The following is an 18,816-nucleotide window of genomic DNA, read 5'->3' as shown; positions in this document are numbered from 1 at the left end:
CAAATCGAGATTTTTTTTGGTTACGATCAACCGAAAACACCTACATTCTCTCTTCTCCAGTCTTCCTCTATACTAGGACAAATCTCGTGTCAGAGACACCGATCCTAAAAGTCACCGCGCGCGTCTTTTTACTGGCAGCCCATGACCATTTGCGGGAAAAACGTTGATACCTTGCGGCCGTGCAAGCGATCAAATCGAGATTTTTTCTGGTTATGATCTACCGAAAATACCCACATTCCCTCTTCTCCAGTCTTCCTCTATATTACGCGGGGAGTCCTAAGGTGCCTCCTCGGGTTTTTGGCCCTCTAGGGCCAAAAACCCTGCGGGGGCAATGACCCCATATTACGTGACAAACCCTCATAGGAAATCCTCTCCTCATTTGTCTACTTTGAAAGACAAGGAAGTGGTCACTCAACTGAATGACGCACGATGATCAGCCAATTTATTGACCAAGAATTTGATTGTGCCGTTTTCTCTGTTTGATTAGCGATTCTTTCGAGAAAGTCCTCGAGTGACGCCAACTAGCAGCTCGAATTGCAATAAGGAAATCCTTCAAAACGGTTACTTAATGTCTGAGAGAACCCTAAGAGGAAGGGGAAGATGGGGGACTGTTAAAATAGTGGATTGTTAAATCCGGGTGGTAAGAAAAATGTTGGTTGTAAAACAATGAAACAATTGATGTGCAGCCAGGGTAGAACCTTTAATCTTGTTTGGGAAACTCCTGTAAAAAAAAGCCTTGAATAAATGAAGAAGGAACCCTCTTGATGCAAAATACTAAACCAAACAATACTCTTTTATTTAATGAGGAATTTTTAATTGAAAGCTTTTTTTCACTTTTTTTTCTGTTAAATTAAACCTTCACACCGATAATTGCCATAAATAAAATAAAACAATTTATAAGCCAGGTGGTGAGAGGTTTATTTTGAGTGTGAGTTGAAGAAACTTCCAAAAAAGAGATTTGAAAACCTATTAACTATTTGAAAATACACAAGAGTTTAAAACATATTACCTAACCAGAGGTTACAGAATATAATGCTAGGAAAGAGAAGTAAGTAAAGTCTTTCACAGTGATGTGGTACAGAGATGATTATTCCTAAATTTTATGCTCCTAACTTATCTTAGTGCGACGAAAGCTTAATTAAATGGAGTCCTGAACCAATGAGTTCATCAAAAAGATGCAGTAGGAAAGTCTTCAACTAGGAAAACATTTTCTTGCAAATCACTGAGCAATATTAATTTCTTTTGTCGGACTAGGATAGTCTAGAACTCAAAAAACAGCTCCTAATAGTTTGGAGTTGAACTTTCAAAATGGTTGGCCACAGTTGTATTTTGTTTTTTGGAAAAAGTTCGTTACATTCTCTTACATTAAGAAATCATCTGCAGCTCAAATTTAAAAACCAGATAAGACAACTTAGAGCTCATCTTTGGTTGCCTCTGTTCCATCAGTTTCTTCCTCAGCACCTTCAGACTCGTCACCTTCACCCTCAGGTTCTTCACCCTCCACACCCTCCCCTTCTTCTTCTGGGGCTGGTTCTTCACCTTCTGTGGGTTCTTGGGTTACTTTACCATCAGATTCAAGAAACTTGACAAAATCATCAAGAGTTCTGCCACCCTTGTAATCTACAATCTGATACAGAAAAAAAAGAAGCATTTTCATGACATAGGAGACTCTAAGGGGAATGACTGCATCTCACAAAATAAGGCTCAGATCAATTTCAGCTAAGATTTCCCAAACATAAATTAGAAAAAGATCAAATTCAATCTTTTGGCACTTGTAAAGATGATCGTTACATTCAAAAGGAAATTAGACAGCTCCCCAATCTTAAACACTATTCTCCAGATGGTCATAAGCATCTCTGCTTGTTTGGAATGATGACAAGGCATTGCTGTTACACTTAAGTTAACAAACTTCCCAGAGACAATTCATTACAAAGCAAAACTATATTGATAATTATAGCAAGTAAATAAAAATTTGTTTTCAGAATGTTTCCTACCTCATCACTATCTTTAGGGAAGTATTTAAGAGTAGGAAAGCTTTGAATCTTAACACTCTCTACTTCATTGGCTGTGGAGTCCATCTTGGCAACGACAATATCATCACGGTCTTTAAACTTCTCTCCAAGTTCATCCCAGATTGGAGCTAATTTCTTACAATGACCACACCATGGGGCATCTGTTATGGCACAGAAAAAACAAATAATGTTAATAGCGGAGCTTGCAGAGCGTAGCCCCATAATTATACAAAATAGTAGTAACCCATCAAGCTGAAAAAATTTGGATGTGCGACTGTACAACCATACAAAGTGCTACTTTTAGCATGCGTGGTCAACTGTACCACGGGTACACCAATGCCACAGATTTTTTCAGTAGTCTAGTGGTCTCCAAGTCGGACAACCCGGGTTTTGGTCCTGGCCAGGGCAAGGCATTGTGCCCTTGAGACATGTGGGGAAAAAAAAAATGTGAGCTCTGCTTTAAGGCTTGGCTAAATCTATACATTAGCCTTTACTGACTCTTAGCAGGATTAATGTAACACAATAGCAGGTGGAACTAAAAAAAATCAATGACACAAAACAAGGCTTAGAGCCTGGTTTGACTAACACAAGGCAGATAAGTTGCCCATTTACAAGATTAGTATAACCCTTTAATTCCCAGAAATTATTAACATATTACTTATCCCTATGATATCCATTTTATCATTCACAGGGCGTGAAATTGCACCTAATACAGGCGCCAATGCGCCTAAATTTTTCACTTTGGTGACCTAATCCTGAAAGTTAGTCACCAAATTGGTGACCAGAACGTTTCATCATAACCTTACCAAGAGATATAGTGAATTGAAAAGATTTGCAAAGATAAATCTGTGGCAAACTTCCTTGTTAAGTTTGTTTCCAAAACGTAGCACATGCATCTCGAGCGATAAATAGACGCCATCTTGGATTTAGATGAGCCTGAACGTTGTATATCATCCATCCTAGTGTCCACTTTGTAGCACGTTAAAGATCTTTCCCTAACTTAATTTTCGAGGGTCTATCTAGAACGCTGACAGCGTAAAGAAAGATTTTGTTTGTCTTTGAAAATGGTGACCAACTTTTTTTGAATTGGCTACCACTTTGAAGAATTTAGGAGCCAGGTTGCTATCAGAAAAAAAAATTAATTTCACGCCCTGATTCAGCAAACAAATAATGAATATAGCTCAAAATAATCAGGTATAATTTATTATCTTGATCAAACATCAAATCCTCGCAACTTGTTTATATGGAAATGTGTTGCAGCCAGAGTAGGTAACTGACAATAGATCTAACATGAAAGGTTTAAGAACCCAACTTGGTACGTTAAGATCATAAATCCAGCCTTTTCACTGCTTGGGCACCTTATCAAGCTGGCATGACCTCCAACAGAGACCGTAGTCTTACATGCAAACTGAACACAAGGGCACTTTTAACAAAATCCTAGGAATAACATAAAAAGAACATCACTTACAGAATTCTACTAGAACAGCCTTGGTTTTGTCCTTGACTACTTCATCAAAGTTCTTTCCAACCAGGACCTTGACAGGTTTGGCATCCCAATCCTCTGGGATTTCTTGACTGAGTAAATGAGGCTGAAAATTAAATGCAAACAGAATAAGAAAACTCTGTCACCAGACAAAGACAGAGGTGGTAGTTGTTACATTACCATCAACATCAAATCCCAACAACCAAAAGTGGGAGGGTGAAAAACCATTATTTCTAAGGACACTTTCCCCTTACTTCTTCCCTACAAAAGTGTTCAATGCTTCACCCTGCGAAAGATAGCTTAAATTGACCTCACAATTTCGCTACACTTTCAAACAAAAGGCAAGGGGAATAAAGAAACTAAAATCATTCTATCACAACTGTTACAATCTACAATAGCCACTTGTTATCAATTCCATGAGTATAAGTAGCCTGCATAGCTCAATAATGAGCAGTTGTAAATTAAGAAGACAAGAAAGGAAACATGAGCCTGCCTTGTTGATAAGTTTTCAACAACTAATAGATTTGAACTAACACAATTAGATTATTAGGACTCGATTTCTATGCATAACATTCAATTTGAGCTTTGCCCTCAGCAACTATCACAAGACAGTAATCTCAAACCCATGATGTAATTGTTTATATCTCTCCAGATTCTCATATCCAGTGAACCATAACTTTCAGATCTTGGAAGATTGAAGGATAATTAATCAAGCCAGTAGATTTATGAACATTAACATCACTTACAGCTTAGAAAGAAATTATTACCTTGAGTGATCCATCAAGAACTGAGGAGACAAAAGCCTTGACATTCTCAGTGGTAACTTCAGTGGTTTCGGCCTTGTATTTTGTCATGTCATCTTCTGCCAAGTTGATCAGGCGGACGGTTGGGATTTCCTTAGTATCAATTCCAAAGAATTCTGAGATACGGCTGTTGTCTTCAATATTAGTGTCAACAAGCACAAAGAGAACTTGTCCTTTGAATTCCTTAGCTGCGGCTGAAAATGCTTCTTGGATGGCCTGGAAATCTTCAGCCTCTTTGCTTGCAAAGAGCAGAACATGCTTCTTAATATCTCCTCCAAAGATCTTTGGTGCATTCTAGAAGAAGATAAAATTGTGTTAGTTTTACTTTCATAGCCATAACAGCTAAGGGTGCCTCGTAATAGTTGGGAATGACTAGCCACAAGGTTTAACTCAAATGACTTTCTCTGTTTGTATAAGATCTCCCCAGTTTTATGAACAATTTTGACAATACAGCCACAATTTAATATTTCAATGTATAGTTACTTCACATATCTTATGGGTACCCTAAGTCTGAAATGAACATTTCTTCATCAAAAAAGGCCCTATGGAGTCCAGATCTAACTTTTTTTAATGTTTTACTGCTCTATCGTATTAAAACCCAGAAGTGATGGCAACAGAAGGCTTATCAAGGGGAGTTTATAGACACAAACATATCATGGTTTAAGATCTTACCTCATCATTGAATTCTGTCACAAGAGGCAGTTGGTTTCCTTTGACAAACTTGATGATATCTTCAGATTTGTGTTCTCCATCATAGTCAGCACGTCCTTCATCAAACTAACACAAGAACAAAAAACACTGACTCAGAGAAGATTCCCACAAAGCAACTGAATAACAATTTAACAGAAATTATCATGGACTGGTTCTCAGATTAGACTGAAATTAAACTTGGACTCATTGTGCATTTGGACCTCAACAAAGCCCCATCAAATTCCTGCATGACTAAACCTTTGAAGGAATTCCAAAGTATTTAAAATTCTTTGAATGTTTAGCTTGAGAAGCACCCTTCAAAATTTCAATTTCAACACTAAGTAATACCTATGCATATTCATGTCCAGTGGTAAACAAGAATATCCTGGTTTCTTTAGTATTACACAATCAAATGTGTAGCTTTTCTTCCCAGATGGGAAGGCCATTTATCCTACACTATCATCACCACAGATCATAACAAAACCACTTCATTTAGGTCTCTCAATATTTCACATGAAGACTCAAAAATCCAGCTGAACAAGCCCTTGACTTATAATATTACAGCTGGAGGTGGGCAGCAGAGGAGTCTAAGTATATATATATTTTTTTAGATCAAAACGCATTGCTAAGCATTACCTTCTTAAAGAGAACCACATTTTCTGCAACATTGTGTTCTTTAGCAATATCTGCGTCATGTACGATTCCAAACTGAATGTCATCCATACCCTGGGCAGCCCCAACAAAAGCCTTAGCAGCATCAGATTCCTTGTCAGCATAAAAACCAACAACAACAACATCACTCTTTTCTTTAAATTCCTTGACTTCATCTGCTGTTGTTAGTTCTACTGCTGGGGGTCCTGTTTTCTTTTTCAACCAAGTGATGATTTCAGATTCTGTGCGGCCACCTGTTGAAAGGAGATCCAAATATTGGAATTATGTCTACAAAATGTTCTCCTAAACAATACTTTGGATCTTAATATTACAGACAAAAGTTCAAAACATAACCAAATCAAGTTTATGTGAGCAAGTTTTTCTTTCTAGCCAGGAACACATTTTGAAGAGACTTTTCAACTGATAGAAGTGTTGAGTTGGTTAATTCTCATTGGTCCAAAAAAAAAGATCAAAGGATGAATCTAATTTACATTAATCTTTAAAAAAAAAAAAGGAAGGATAGATGGACTAGTGTAAAAATTTGGCAATGATGAATCATCACTTAGCGAGGATGGCCCTTCATGTAAACTATCATCTCATATTACTCATCTAAAGTGAAACTTATGTTTGATGTCAGCTGCTACTTTACAATTTTTCCTGTTCTAGAAGACGAGTAAGACTTAAACTGCTCTCGCTACTGAAATGTGTTTAGTTGAAAAAGTAGATAATTACTGTACAGTTCTAGACGAAAAGCTAAAAAATTAGGCCGAATTTTCAACCTCTAATAAACACAATTTTCATTGTTTCTGTACTTCACGCTAATTTGATATTACAGGCCTCGTAAGTTGAACAAAGAATCTAACAAGTAAGATCGTTTTCACAGAAAAATTTTTGCAATGAACACCGTGTTTGTTCAGCTAAGACAAGAACCTTTAGTATTTCCAGTATTTTCGGAGACAACAAAAGATTTACGAACATTTTCGTAGAGGCCGGAAACCCAAAGAAAAAAAAAAGAGCAAGTGATAAATGTTATGAAAATGACTAATTACAATGAAAATTAATTTTCGCTGCCAACGACTTAAATCAAAATACTTACATTTTCAAGAAAAACATGGAAATTAGCAATAAATATTTTAGAAGTCTGTTAATAACATGGTTGCACGTGTAGTAGTACAAGTCTGCGCGTTTCGTTCGCGAACTACGACTTGAAAACATTGGCTTCACTTCAAACTAACCAGAATACTCCACCGGTTTTCCCGATCTAAAGAACTTGAGGGTAGGATATCCCTGGACTTGGTACTTTTCACCGAGTTTAGTTTCTTTAGTGGCGTCAACTTTAGCAAGCTTGATGGCCGACCCTTCTTCCTTGAGTTTCGTCGCTGCTTTGGCATATTCAGGGGCAAGAGCTTTGCAATGTCCACACCACGGTGCATCTAAAACGAAAAAAATACGCATGAGATAAACTTGTGATCTTATCGTGTTTGTAAAGTGACCATATAACAAACTCTCGCTCACAACATGTACGCTAACTTACAAAATTCAACAAGAATATGCTCATTGTCGCTTATAGCTTGATCAAAAACAGCTTCGGTCAAGACTAAGACATTTTCTTCTTCTTCGATGTCTGCTCCAAATGAAAGAGCCACAAAACTGAGGAAAAATGTTAGATAAAACTTCATCGTGGAAAGATTCTCGTGGTCACCCAATCGTACGACTGTTCAATTTCTAGAACTTGGAGTTAAGAGGGAAAATACGTGGAACCTCAAACCGGAAATAACTTTACATACCCGTCGTGTCTTGCTGTGATTGGCTGAGAGGATAGAGCCCGCAAACTGCAGTCACGGAAGTTAAATCGAATTGAATAGTGACACGTCTGTGGCAAAGTGGAGAAGAAATTTACTTAATTTGGTTGATACCAGCTGAATTCACACGTAAGTTGTGGACAAAAAAATCGTCAGGACCAAAATTGCTAATGAACAAAAGAATTCTTGTGAAATTCATGGTAACCTAAGCGATGCACCAACTAGTAACAGAATCGGAAGCAACCTTATTTCACATATCTGTATATTTTCTTTATCTTACGTCGGATTGCAAGGGAAAATAGTATGATGAATTTCCCACCCCACAACAACTAACACATTATAAGTGTATATTCACGCGGGCGAAGAGGTCTTAGTTTCTGTAATTGTTTAACCGGTGAATTCCATGTAATAAGAAACTAATTCTAAAACTTAAAAATTCATAAGTACATGACAGGCCCTCTCATCAGAAATGCACTCGATCAGTTTTCGTTTTAAATGAAGTTTAAACACAGCTGTTTTACCCTGCTCTTTTTCACCCGATCATGAATAAAGTTAGGAAAATATTAATTAAACAAAAGGCTCTCGTGCTGTTTTAGTGAGAAACCGAGATGACAAATGATTTATGCGTTAAACATGAAGTTTTTTTTATTCGTTGAACCAAACTCCTTTTTTTAAGTCCTCTGTTAGTGATAAATACTTCACAAAAATCTACTTGAGAAACGCGTTTTCACATAAAAAAGGCAACGAGCCCTTTAATTTTATTCCTCCACATATTTTTTTCTTGTTCATTAAGTCAAAATATTGATACTCAGAACAAAAGGTTTTGTTTTTTTTGATTAAAGGACAGCCTGAAGTTGTTCAGAAAACGATAAGCACTACTCCAGATCAAATCGTTATCGAAAGCCTTGATTCGTCTGTCCTTATTTAGATTTAATCGTCACGGTCAAGCCCTTATGAATCGGAGTTAGCAATAATCAGCATATTTTTCGGTTTTATGGAGGGAGCATTACCAGAGTCACGATTTTTTAGGTCTCTGATATTGTTTTCCAGTTCTGTCCATGGTTCACTGTAATGTCTTGGCGGAAGAAGGTTACCGCGGTACTGAGTTGTTCTTCGTCTTAAGGACTGGGCATACCGGAAGTAAAGATCACGTTGGTCTCATTTCAGAATAACCCATGACGTGAGGAATCTGGGGAAGAAGGTAGTTTTATGACCGAAATAATACTTTAAAAATTTGTTTGGAGAAAATTCCAGTTCAGAATTTAGCAATAGGACATTCTATTCTCTAAGGCAAACCTTGTTTAACTTCGTTTCAACTTAAATTTAGACACTTCGCTCCATGATTCTCAGCGAGATGATTTCATATCGGGGAGTGAGGGGAAATATATCCATAAGAAAGAACTCCGCAGCAAGAGTTAATTGTTGTCATCGACTGCAGCTGTATATGAGTGGGTTAAAAAAGGAAACCCGGACTTAAGCAACAACATAGCAAACATTAAACGAAACAAGATCATGAAGTGAAAGTTTCAGAAAGCCGTTATTAGCTCTTGACACGCTTGTTCTCACGTTGACAGTGGTAAGTAAGAGGAGGAGCTGGAGCAAGGGATTCGGTTGAAATATAAAGGCCTATGAATTATCACTTTCCCTTGACAAAGGAGAAAGGGGAACATGCTCTGTAGGATTCTTTATTTGCCGTGCCCTTGCGCAGAAATAACGAGAGACACATTTCTTAGATTTCAACAGAAAAGACAACATAGAACTGGGGCCTGAAAAATTACATCACAGCCGATGTCAGGAGCCCATCGTTCCTACCGATGATCACTGCTCCAACTTTGGACGAGAGTAAAATTTACATATGATAACTGGGTTATTCCTCATTTCCTCTCACCTTCGTTTTTTATTATCCTAACAACGTTTTTTTGGATGAGAAAAGGTCTTCTGATGAAGCGATCAATAATAAACCTGCACATACATATACTAATCTTAAACTGATCTGTTTTTAACGATGCAAGGAATTTCAATTTCCGTTTTTTAATGATCGAACCACAAACGACTAATGTTTTGACCTAATTACGATTAGATTACATGTAACGCTTTTGTTTTTTCAAAAAACTTCAATGCAATACACCTGCTTGAAAGAGTAGAACAATCCGTTGATGGAAGGGAAAATGAAAACAATCGAAAGAAGAAAGTCCTCGCTCAAAATCCCTTTCATTTCCAGTAAAATTGAACAATTTTCCAGGGAAATGCCTCAGAGTTTCCACCGATTATTCCACTACAATTGTGAAATAAAAAATGTAATCCAATTAAATAGTAATAAGAAAATAATGACGCTGTCGCTGTGATGTTTTATTTCCGTTAGATAAGCGTTGTAACTGTCCCTTAAATTATCAATAATCTCTTGAGCGGTCTCGAAGATGAAATATGTAAACAAAGCTGAAAATGAAAGCAAATAAGACATTCCTGCAACTTTTCATCACTCTTGCCTTTGCTTCATATATTTGTCATTATTGTTGTTATTAAAAATTCTTTGCTACCTTGGGAGCTGTCAATGGATTGTAAAATAACGTTGGAATATCACCGATGAAGGAAAGAAATAACTGGATTTCCAGCAACGGAAGAAAAATCAAATTGCGAAGTATAAATCACAAGCATTTTAAAGGCTTCTTCTATAAGAAAAACCGGTATTTGCCATTCATAAACTAACGCAGAAGCAAATCAGATCGCTTTTTACATCTTCAAATTGTTTATGTAGATTGGGAGCATGGTATACATCTTTATTAATTCTATAAAAAATGATGTCGTTAGCCGCAGATTCTGCCAAACTGCAAAGAAAAATATTTTGAAAATTGTTCGTGTACGGCATGCCAAAAAGGTATGGAAATGCATATGGTTTTCAAGCATTTAAGGATGAAACTCATCTAGATCGTTGGCACCGCTACAAAATATTCCGGAAGCATTTTGAAGGCCAGACTAGCTTCCAAAATTTTTATATAATAGATGCAGATACACTGAATAAATAAACATATTGACTAGGAGGCCTGAAATTGTTTTTTCCTATATAATTTAAAATGGTTATTGCTGTAATTTCAGTCCAAAAAAATTAAATGTCACATAGAGTTTTGAGGAATTGTCGTAAGCGAATCGAATCATATCTATAGACATTTATCAGAGGGTGCATTCAGCTTACGATTTACTGCAGCAGAAAACCTTTACACCTGTAGCTATCGATTACTATTCGTTTGTCGTTGATCCGCTCTCTGATTGGTTCATTTTTCATGTTAATTGCTCACTTGCGTTGACTTTGTCTGTGCTGTCCAATGAAACAGCTCCGAATTTAAAACCTTTGCACGAACATCAGGCATAATAGAGAGCGACCGTGTAAGAAGATCGAAAGCTGAAGCGAAAGACGAGCTTCAGAAAGCTTGAAAATTCAATTTCTGGCGAACCATGGACAGAACACAGATGTTGAAAACCGTGGAAAGCTTGAGAGACCAGCTGAGAATTTCGCGTTTGCCGGTTTCTATATGCAGCAACGAGTAAGTAAACCATGATCTTGTCATTTAAATTTGTAAATCACAAGTTTATATCATGAAGCGAATATTAATTTGGGAGACGGTCTACGTACGCCGTTTATCGTTTTCCTTTTAAATTTTCGCTAAAGAATTGTGCCAGTAAGTTATTTTTTGCGACTTAAATATCCACAAAGTTTCATGCAGCGAATATATTTGGCTAAATAGTGTGTTTTCATAGAAGAAATCGGTTTATGGGCGGTTTTTTTCGACGGCTTTAACATAGCGAAATGCTTAATCTTTACTACGGCTGAATCACCGAAATCAGTGTTCAGAGATTAAATCAAAACTGTCTGTGTCATTCCCAAGAAAACAGTTGAATTTTCCGACTATTTTTTTAATTTCTCCGTGTGGTTACATGAACATGTGCCCTTCTTTTAAGTCAGGGATACCACAAGCCGAACTAGGAGTGAAACCTTGCTACAACCTGCGTTAACAAAGCCTTTCAAGAGACAGGTTGAATTTACTTTGTGTTTATGAAAATCGCGTTTTGCCTTGAAACTCTTCTTAACTAAAATCCTTGAGGAGGACAGCTGAAAAATATATCGCTCTAATTGAGAAGAAAACCCCTCGAAGAGACCTTCATTTTCACCGAGCGCTTCTCATCGACACGTTCAAATCGCGATAACATGAATCCTTCACGCGCTTTTCTTCAGAACGGGTAAACTTTACAATCCTTTTAGTGATTGACACTTCTTTTTTAATTATTCCTTTCAGGTTAAAGGAGTATTGTACACAAAATGGCACAAAAGATCCCCTAATTCATCCACCAGAAAGACGGGAAAATCCATTCGCGGAAAAACAGAAATGTACCATACTTTAACAAACGGAAAAAACGGGTGAATCGCCAGAAGAGAGGATAGAAGTTTTTCAGTCTCAAATTAACGAATTTTTAGCCAGCTATTGCATTGTTGTCATGGAGGAGTTTTAAATTAAGCTCAGGGTGGACATTCGGTAACACTGGTCATGCATCTTTTGCATGGACTTTAACATTACTGATGATTTGAGAAAGAGATCTATTTGTGTGATGACCATTTTCGACGAGGAGTAATTAATGTTCCTGTATCCATCCTTGACATAATCGAATATATGATACATATGCCTGTTTTTCTGCCCTCAGCTGTTGTTTGTTTTACATAACTTCATTGAATTATGAATTTGAAATTGTTTCTGTCCTTCATGTAAACAGTGGACATCCCGTCGGATGTGAGAAAACATGGTCGATGTCTACTCAACGTTGAAAGTAAAAAGATCTAGTACTCCTGATAACTTGAAATGAATATTAGTTAGAGTATTTGTAGTAATTCTTATTCCGAAACAACCTGATCAACAATTCACAAATCCAACCTATTCAGGTTTGCATTTCAATTTCACAACTATTTCAGTTAGCAGGTGGGAGTTACTTTACGAATAAACTTCACTGAGTCAGGGCTATTTTTTTCTTACATTATAATAACAAAAGACAGATGTGGTTTTACTGCCATTTAAGAAAAGAAAGTAATTGTAAGAAGCATTATTGTCTGGACCTTAAGACGTCCAGGTCGGTTCCGGCAGAAATAATCAAGAATTGCTGGATTGTAGATTTATACAAATATAACTTTAAGTAACAAAGCAGCGAAAATTAGGCAACATGTATCCCCTTTAAATTTACGCCTTTGCTAAGATCGGAGCCGTTAGCTAACGAGTGGTCAGTTATGACTAAAACGTAGACAAAACAGCCCGTTTTTTCAGCTGACGCTCGTCTTGGGTTTGGACAAGACTTTAAGTTTACGTGCACCATGTGGAAATCGCCATTTTTACATTCTTGGAGTTAAAGAACATATCATTGTTGAGCCACCTTGAATCTTTTCCCAAGTCAAACAAAATTTTCATCTCAAAATACGCTTGTTTCCTTAAAGTTGGTGTGTAATAAAAACATTAACGAACACAATCTCTTACAGGTCATGAATTTTTAGGAAATCTGAGAAACAGATGGATCCAATCGTCATAACTTTTTTGCTTACACGTTTTAGGTTCGTGTTCGGTTAAGTCGTAATCATGTTGAATCTACCATGAAATGGTTATGGCAAATTACCTCCATTACCTTCTCCACCTAGGAATATCTCACTAATTTCCGACGATCAAATCAGTCAGTTTATCAAAATCATTCTTACAACCTCTGAGCAGGGTTAGTTACTTCCGCGAAGTGTAAATTATTTCTAGATCTTTACAGATAAGGCGGAATTTTAAATAAACTTTTTGCGTTTTCTCGAGCAAACTGAGGCCAAGAAAACTCGTATGGTTGCGCACCAAAGAGGGAGAAAATGTAAAGAAAATAGCTCTTGATCTTCTGGATAATACTTTTAAAAGGCAATTTTCTCAACTGAGCGTAAAATTTGAAAAAAGTGAAACTAAACTGGTTTTACTCGTTTAAGTCGCTTCCCTTAAAATGCAAACTGCGCTGGAATAAAGAAGAAATTCTCACAGAAAATGACAAAAAGCATAGTATTTAATTTAGTTATTGTCTGCTGAAGGTAAAGGCATAATTAACTCAGAAGGGATAAAGTATCGGAATAATTTACGGCCTATAATCAGGCCTAACCATACTGGGAAAGAAGGTACTGATCGTTGACTACGTAAAATAATTGCCGTTAATAGTTCTCTTTTAAGGAATTAATTTTTAAAAAAAATATAGTTAAAGGAGAATTTATGAAGCTTGTTAAGTTTCCATAAAATTTACAGCTAAGAGCCAATTCTCCCCGCTCCCGCATTTACAAGAAAACTATGACACAATGACACAACTCCGGAAAAGGTCTCTTACTGGTTGCGGTGCACGCAAGATATTTCTCAGCTGAGCATCACCACTTAGAAAATGTATTTGTACTTTCGTCGTCATGATGGAACATCAGCTGAGAAAGCTAAGAGGAAATGCTCTTGCTCAGTCAAGTTTGCGTTTCACGTTGCATGTGTGTATATCATGTAGGTACTCGCGTTCTTTCGTGTACATTTATCAAACGTGTTGCAAGTTGCCGTAAAACGCTGCGTAAGCCATCAATCTTGTGCACCGCATTGCTGTAATTTATAACATTTTTCACGTCATTACAGTGATTTCAAAAGGTAATGTCGACTGCATTACTCGGCAAAAAACCAAGAAAAATTCCTGCCTACAAAGAAATATCTCAACTTGCTGGGTATAGTGATTTCATTAGTTTTAACTATAAATCAGTTTTCTCTTTGTAGACAACCTTTTTATCTCTCGTGCCGCCTCCCATCGCACGCTGTTGCTCTTGTAATTTAATCTGTTCCACCAACTTCGCTTTGTCGTGCTTGGAGCGTTTCTGAAGGGGATCTTTCGCTTTTTTACTTCTGTCCACACCATCACATATCTTGCTCAACTTGTAACAAACTTCTTTTTCTGTGTTGACCTTATCAACCCCTTTTAGGTACAGTTGTTCTATATCCTCTTCATGTTTCTCTGTGTAAAATATGAAGTTTGCCTTTGTAAAATTTCAGCCTTTCAAATCTACATATCAATTCTCTTAACTGTCTTCCATGCATTTTCTATTATTTTTCTCTGACAATTTTGTGTTAAAAAAATTCCCAACTAGTTCAATATCATACTTCCTTCTCATCACTTTAATGCATGCCATTGATGCATTAATTACTCCCGATAGTGAAAGTGTTAAATAGTAGTATTGATGAAATTCTGAGCCTGCAGTGGGATGGAGGGAAGCAGTAGTCTAACAGTCAATGTGTTGAACTCTGGATCAAAGGTTAGGGTTGAAGCTTTTGCACGCAAAATTTCACAACTGTTGTTTGGAAATTTTGCTCAGTTAAAGCTCAAAGTTGTAACTTCTAATTCATTAATGACTTACCCATGAAAAATTTACAGGCGTGGACAAGAGTTATTGGCGAATATCCATACTTTTTCAAATGTTTTGATCTACAAACATCCTCTATTGCTTCTACGACCTGCAGCTCTCTGGGATCTGAGCTCTTTTTTGCCAAAAACTTGTCTAGCTCTGGAACACAAAGTAAAGAACATTGTCATTTTTGTTTTTACTCATGTTACCTCTGAATAAAAATTTATAGAGGAAGGGAGAGGGCTAGCATCTACTTCTTTATCCAAAATTAAGGCCTCCTATTACTCAAATACATGTAATACTTTTCAATTCAATTTTTTAATATTAAATTTGTTGCAGACTCATATGAAATATAATAATATATAAAAAATTCAGTTTCATTTGGTAGATGTTGTAAACTGTACACGTTTTAGTAAATTGCATTAAGTGTAGAGTGAAAAGTATTGTTTATTGATCCCTGTACATTAAAATATCAATAAAAATTTTCAATCATGGAAAAGCTAGCTTCTTGAGGCATATCAATGTAATTGAGCCATCTCTTAGTAATGGAGAAAAAATCAGTCATCTTACATAATTATCTGGTGCACATTACTTGGCAGCATTCTACATCTGAAATCTGATTCCTTAATAACTTGACTGATTTTTCCCTATGGCCAAATTTGGTCAATATTTATTGAATATTGATTAATAGTAACAGATTAAAAAGTTTAAGAAACATACAGAGCTCACAGCAGTAAATAAAAAAGAAATTGTACTAAAAATTTACCTTTCATAACAGCACTACAGGTCTCACAATAAACTCCTGACATGAAAGAGGTTAATTACACAAAAAACTCAAAATAAGAACTTGATCTAAAGTAACTAATTAATTGTAACCTTGGTATGGTCGAGTGTGAATTTTGGGTGAACAGCTTTTTCAAGATATGTATTTTTAGGTGATGTTAGTTTAGAATTTTCTACCTTCTTACTCCGGAGGGAATTTAATCAAAAAGTGATAAATTTTTCAAATGGAATGAAACAATATTAGCATGCAAAAGCTGCAAATGATCTACAGAGATTTTTATTTTTTTGATTGTCTCAGAAGCCTCTAAAAAGTAATTGATGAACATGGAGAGCTTGGAGTAAGGGTTAGTGTCAAAGACAAACCTATGAAAAAGATAAACAAAAAAATGAAAAATACAGCCAGAGAGAGAGAGAGAAAGGGACAGAGGAGGGAAAAACCACTTCTACAGCAAAAAAAAAAAGAAAATTAAAAAAAGGTAGCCAGCTTGTGTGTTATTTTGTCAGCTTTTTTGATCCTCATAGACAAATTTGATTAAAGCACAAACCTTGAGATATATTTGGAGGCAATATTAATCCAGATATAGGAAGGCATAGCACTACAGCCAAAGTAATTCTACACAGAATGAACATTTTTGAACCTAAAAAAAAACATACAGAAACACAAGGTGTCAATGATGCTATGATCTGACACATGCCATTCAATAAGTTTCATAAATGTTCTGATTTCCTGACCAGATTTTGAATTGTATTTGGGTTGTACCTTTTGATTCAACTAATCAATTTTTTTTTAATTTATGCAAGTATTAAAATGTTTCAGATTTACTCGTTTTTATCCTGACTCAAGAAAATAAACTATTAACATAAAATATTGTAAGATCTAAAAAATTTGCTGTTACAAAAAAAGGGCAAAGATAGATGAAACAAAAAAAATTAAGAAAATATAAAATTAGAATTTAATTTAATTTAGAATTCAAATGACTGGAATATTTGCATACCACTTAAATTATAGGGCAAAAGTTCCCCAACCCCTCTCTTTATGGCTAAATGTGAGGAAATTGAAATAACTCAGAAATATATGATGTAAACGAATGTAACATAATTTTCGTCCAAAACTCTCATCAAGCCAATGTTTTGTCAACTGAACTTTTTCTGGAGAGGTATGTAAGCAAGAATGAATTTATAACAGTAGTGTTATTGAAAACTTGTGGCTTACAGACTTAAGTGATAAAAGAAAATAGTAACCGACCATCAGAAATTATTTTATGTCAAGGGTCAAAAGTGATTTCATTGATAGTTGTCACACTCTCAAAATCTATGCTCGTGCATATTTATCTAATTTATGTTTGACTTTCACCTGAGTTAATCATCTTCCAGCCCGTCAGCCAATGGGTATCGAACAACGCAGCCTCCAAACCAACGCGTCAATTTAAAAACAAAATCTTCAGCTGATAATCGTAAATTCAAGCCAAGCTTTTAAATATTGATCTTTAGCAAGATTAGGACAAAAAAAAGTGCTTAACAAAATAAGGGTATAATGAACACTACCACCTTATTTAAGTAAGGGTCCATCTAGCGATTAGCGGAAAGATGACCATTGGAAAGCCAGTGAGCACTGAAATTGACAGCGAGAGCTTAAAAAATTAGCTAGTAGGACAATTAATAAACCTAGTCGCAAGGAAAATGATGAAGGTTGACGCTAACTGGCCTCAAACTCAACCTATTTCCATTTGGAAATGAAAATAGTAAGAATACTAGCACAATATATTAAGTATACTTTACCTGACTGAAAACTATTTCATGTGCAATTTGAGAGCTGGACGAAGTGACACTCCGGAAGGAAATGCCTTACTCAGATCACCCTACAGGTCAGATGCCGCGTAGCGTTAGTTATTTGATACATTCATTGAATTCTTTGCTGAAATTTGGAATAATCGATCTCAGAAAATAACTCATAGATACTAAGATATGTAAACTTTGATCCCCTGAATCCGCCTCATTAATACTCAGACGAATAAAAATCACTCTCCTTCAGTTTTCTCGTGATGTTGCGAGAAATTTGGTGGGTTTTTGGGATACTTGACTCCGGGTGTCTACAAAACGAAGACCGAAGACCGAAGACCGAAGACCGAAGACCGAAGACCGAAAAACGAAGACCGAAAAACGAAGACCGAAAAACGAAGACCGAAAAACGAAGACCCTAATTTTTTTGCCCGAATAAGGCACGGACAGTTAAAAAACTAACCCAAAGCGTTCCTCAGCACCAACCGATGTGAAATTAACAGGGGTCTTCGTTTTGTAGAAAAGCCCCCCTAAATCTACAAAACGAAGACCGAAGACCGAAGACCGAAGACCGAAGACCGAAGACCGAAGACCGAAAAACGAAGACCCTAATTTTTTTGCCCGAATAAGGCACGGACAGTTAAAAAACTAACCCAAAGCGTTCCTCAGCACAAACCGATGTGAAATTAATGTGACGCCAATTGACGCGAAATAACTGCGGCTTTTGTTTTCCGTTTAAAAAGAACCGTGTGGATCTAAAAAGTAAAGACCGTTGCTAAAACTGTTTGCGAGTAAACAAATAATTTAAAGCACTAAGGAAGACCGGGAGCGTTATTTGTTCTTATTTGGGTCATAATTGAATGTCTTCATTTGAAAAACTCTTTTTAGTTGGAACTCTTGTTGCTCTCACTTGACTTGTAAATTTCTCACTTTTTAGTCCGGAACCCGAAAAAAGGTAATTTACATTTTACCGGAAGTACAAACTTTCAGAGCAATTAACTGACACAAGCCAAACATTTCTGGAGAATAAAAAAACACAAATGAAACAATTTTTAAAATTTCTAAACAGACAAATACCTTTTCTCTGCAAGCTATTGACGTTAACTTTAGTGCCAACACGTACAACGGAACTTTTTGCCGGCTGATTGCACTCTACAGACATAAAGCTCATGAAATCTAGCCTCTTTTCACCAACCATAAATGATTGACAGTTCTCGCCTTTTTGCGTTTTGCATTTTGGCAAAAGCCTGACTTACCGCCGGCCTGATTATTTCGCTCTTCTTTGGTTGAATTGCGGTCATATCAAAATCTACAAAACGAAGACCGAAGACCGAAAAACGAAGACCGAATAAGGCACGGACAGTTAAAAAACTAACCCAAAGCGTTCCTCAGCACCAAC

The 18,816-nt window shown here is 36.4% G+C and overlaps 3 protein-coding genes and 1 long non-coding RNA gene across 7 annotated transcripts; 2 read left to right on the top strand and 2 right to left on the bottom strand.

Annotated features, from left to right (window-relative positions):
- Positions 1 to 792: 792 nt before the first annotated feature.
- Positions 793 to 7,384, bottom strand: LOC113671467 (protein disulfide-isomerase 2). Its single transcript, XM_027187672.2, has 8 exons — positions 7,174 to 7,384; positions 6,875 to 7,072; positions 5,625 to 5,893; positions 4,971 to 5,075; positions 4,263 to 4,592; positions 3,481 to 3,601; positions 1,995 to 2,173; positions 793 to 1,627 (listed from the first exon to the last, which is right to left on the bottom strand). The coding sequence occupies exons 1-8, from the start codon at positions 7,316 to 7,318 to the stop codon at positions 1,412 to 1,414; spliced, it is 1,563 nt and encodes a 520-aa protein (XP_027043473.2). The 5' UTR covers positions 7,319 to 7,384; the 3' UTR covers positions 793 to 1,411.
- A 905-nt stretch (positions 7,385 to 8,289) lies between these two features.
- On the top strand, positions 8,290 to 9,769 carry LOC149039415 (uncharacterized). Its single transcript, XR_016180618.1, has 2 exons — positions 8,290 to 8,642; positions 8,769 to 9,769. It is a non-coding gene; the product is annotated as an uncharacterized LOC149039415 (long non-coding RNA).
- A 987-nt stretch (positions 9,770 to 10,756) lies between these two features.
- On the top strand, positions 10,757 to 13,702 carry LOC113671479 (guanine nucleotide-binding protein subunit gamma-e-like). The gene is made up of 2 exons (XM_089185626.1): positions 10,757 to 10,980; positions 11,731 to 13,702. The coding sequence occupies exons 1-2, from the start codon at positions 10,892 to 10,894 to the stop codon at positions 11,834 to 11,836; spliced, it is 195 nt and encodes a 64-aa protein (XP_089041752.1). The 5' UTR covers positions 10,757 to 10,891; the 3' UTR covers positions 11,837 to 13,702.
- Positions 13,703 to 14,047: 345 nt separating this feature from the next.
- LOC113671478 (uncharacterized) lies at positions 14,048 to 17,728 on the bottom strand. 4 transcript variants are annotated; one of them, XM_027187686.2, is made up of 5 exons: positions 17,418 to 17,728; positions 16,184 to 16,276; positions 15,622 to 15,657; positions 14,868 to 15,014; positions 14,048 to 14,467 (listed from the first exon to the last, which is right to left on the bottom strand). In XM_027187686.2, the coding sequence occupies exons 2-5, from the start codon at positions 16,266 to 16,268 to the stop codon at positions 14,208 to 14,210; spliced, it is 528 nt and encodes a 175-aa protein (XP_027043487.2). In that variant the 5' UTR covers positions 16,269 to 16,276; positions 17,418 to 17,728; the 3' UTR covers positions 14,048 to 14,207. The 4 variants fall into 4 exon arrangements, with proteins under 4 accessions (XP_027043487.2, XP_027043486.2, XP_027043490.2 ...); XM_027187685.2 differs by having other exon boundaries at positions 16,993 to 17,713; XM_027187689.2 differs by lacking the exon at positions 15,622 to 15,657.
- Positions 17,729 to 18,816: the final 1,088 nt, after the last annotated feature.

Source organism: Pocillopora damicornis, chromosome 10 (assembly GCF_964200805.1).
Source record: "Pocillopora damicornis chromosome 10, jaPocDami1.2, whole genome shotgun sequence".
Lineage (NCBI taxonomy): Eukaryota > Metazoa > Cnidaria > Anthozoa > Scleractinia > Pocilloporidae > Pocillopora > Pocillopora damicornis.
Note: the sequence above shows the minus strand (reverse complement) of the source record. Positions and strands in the feature narration are given on the sequence as shown.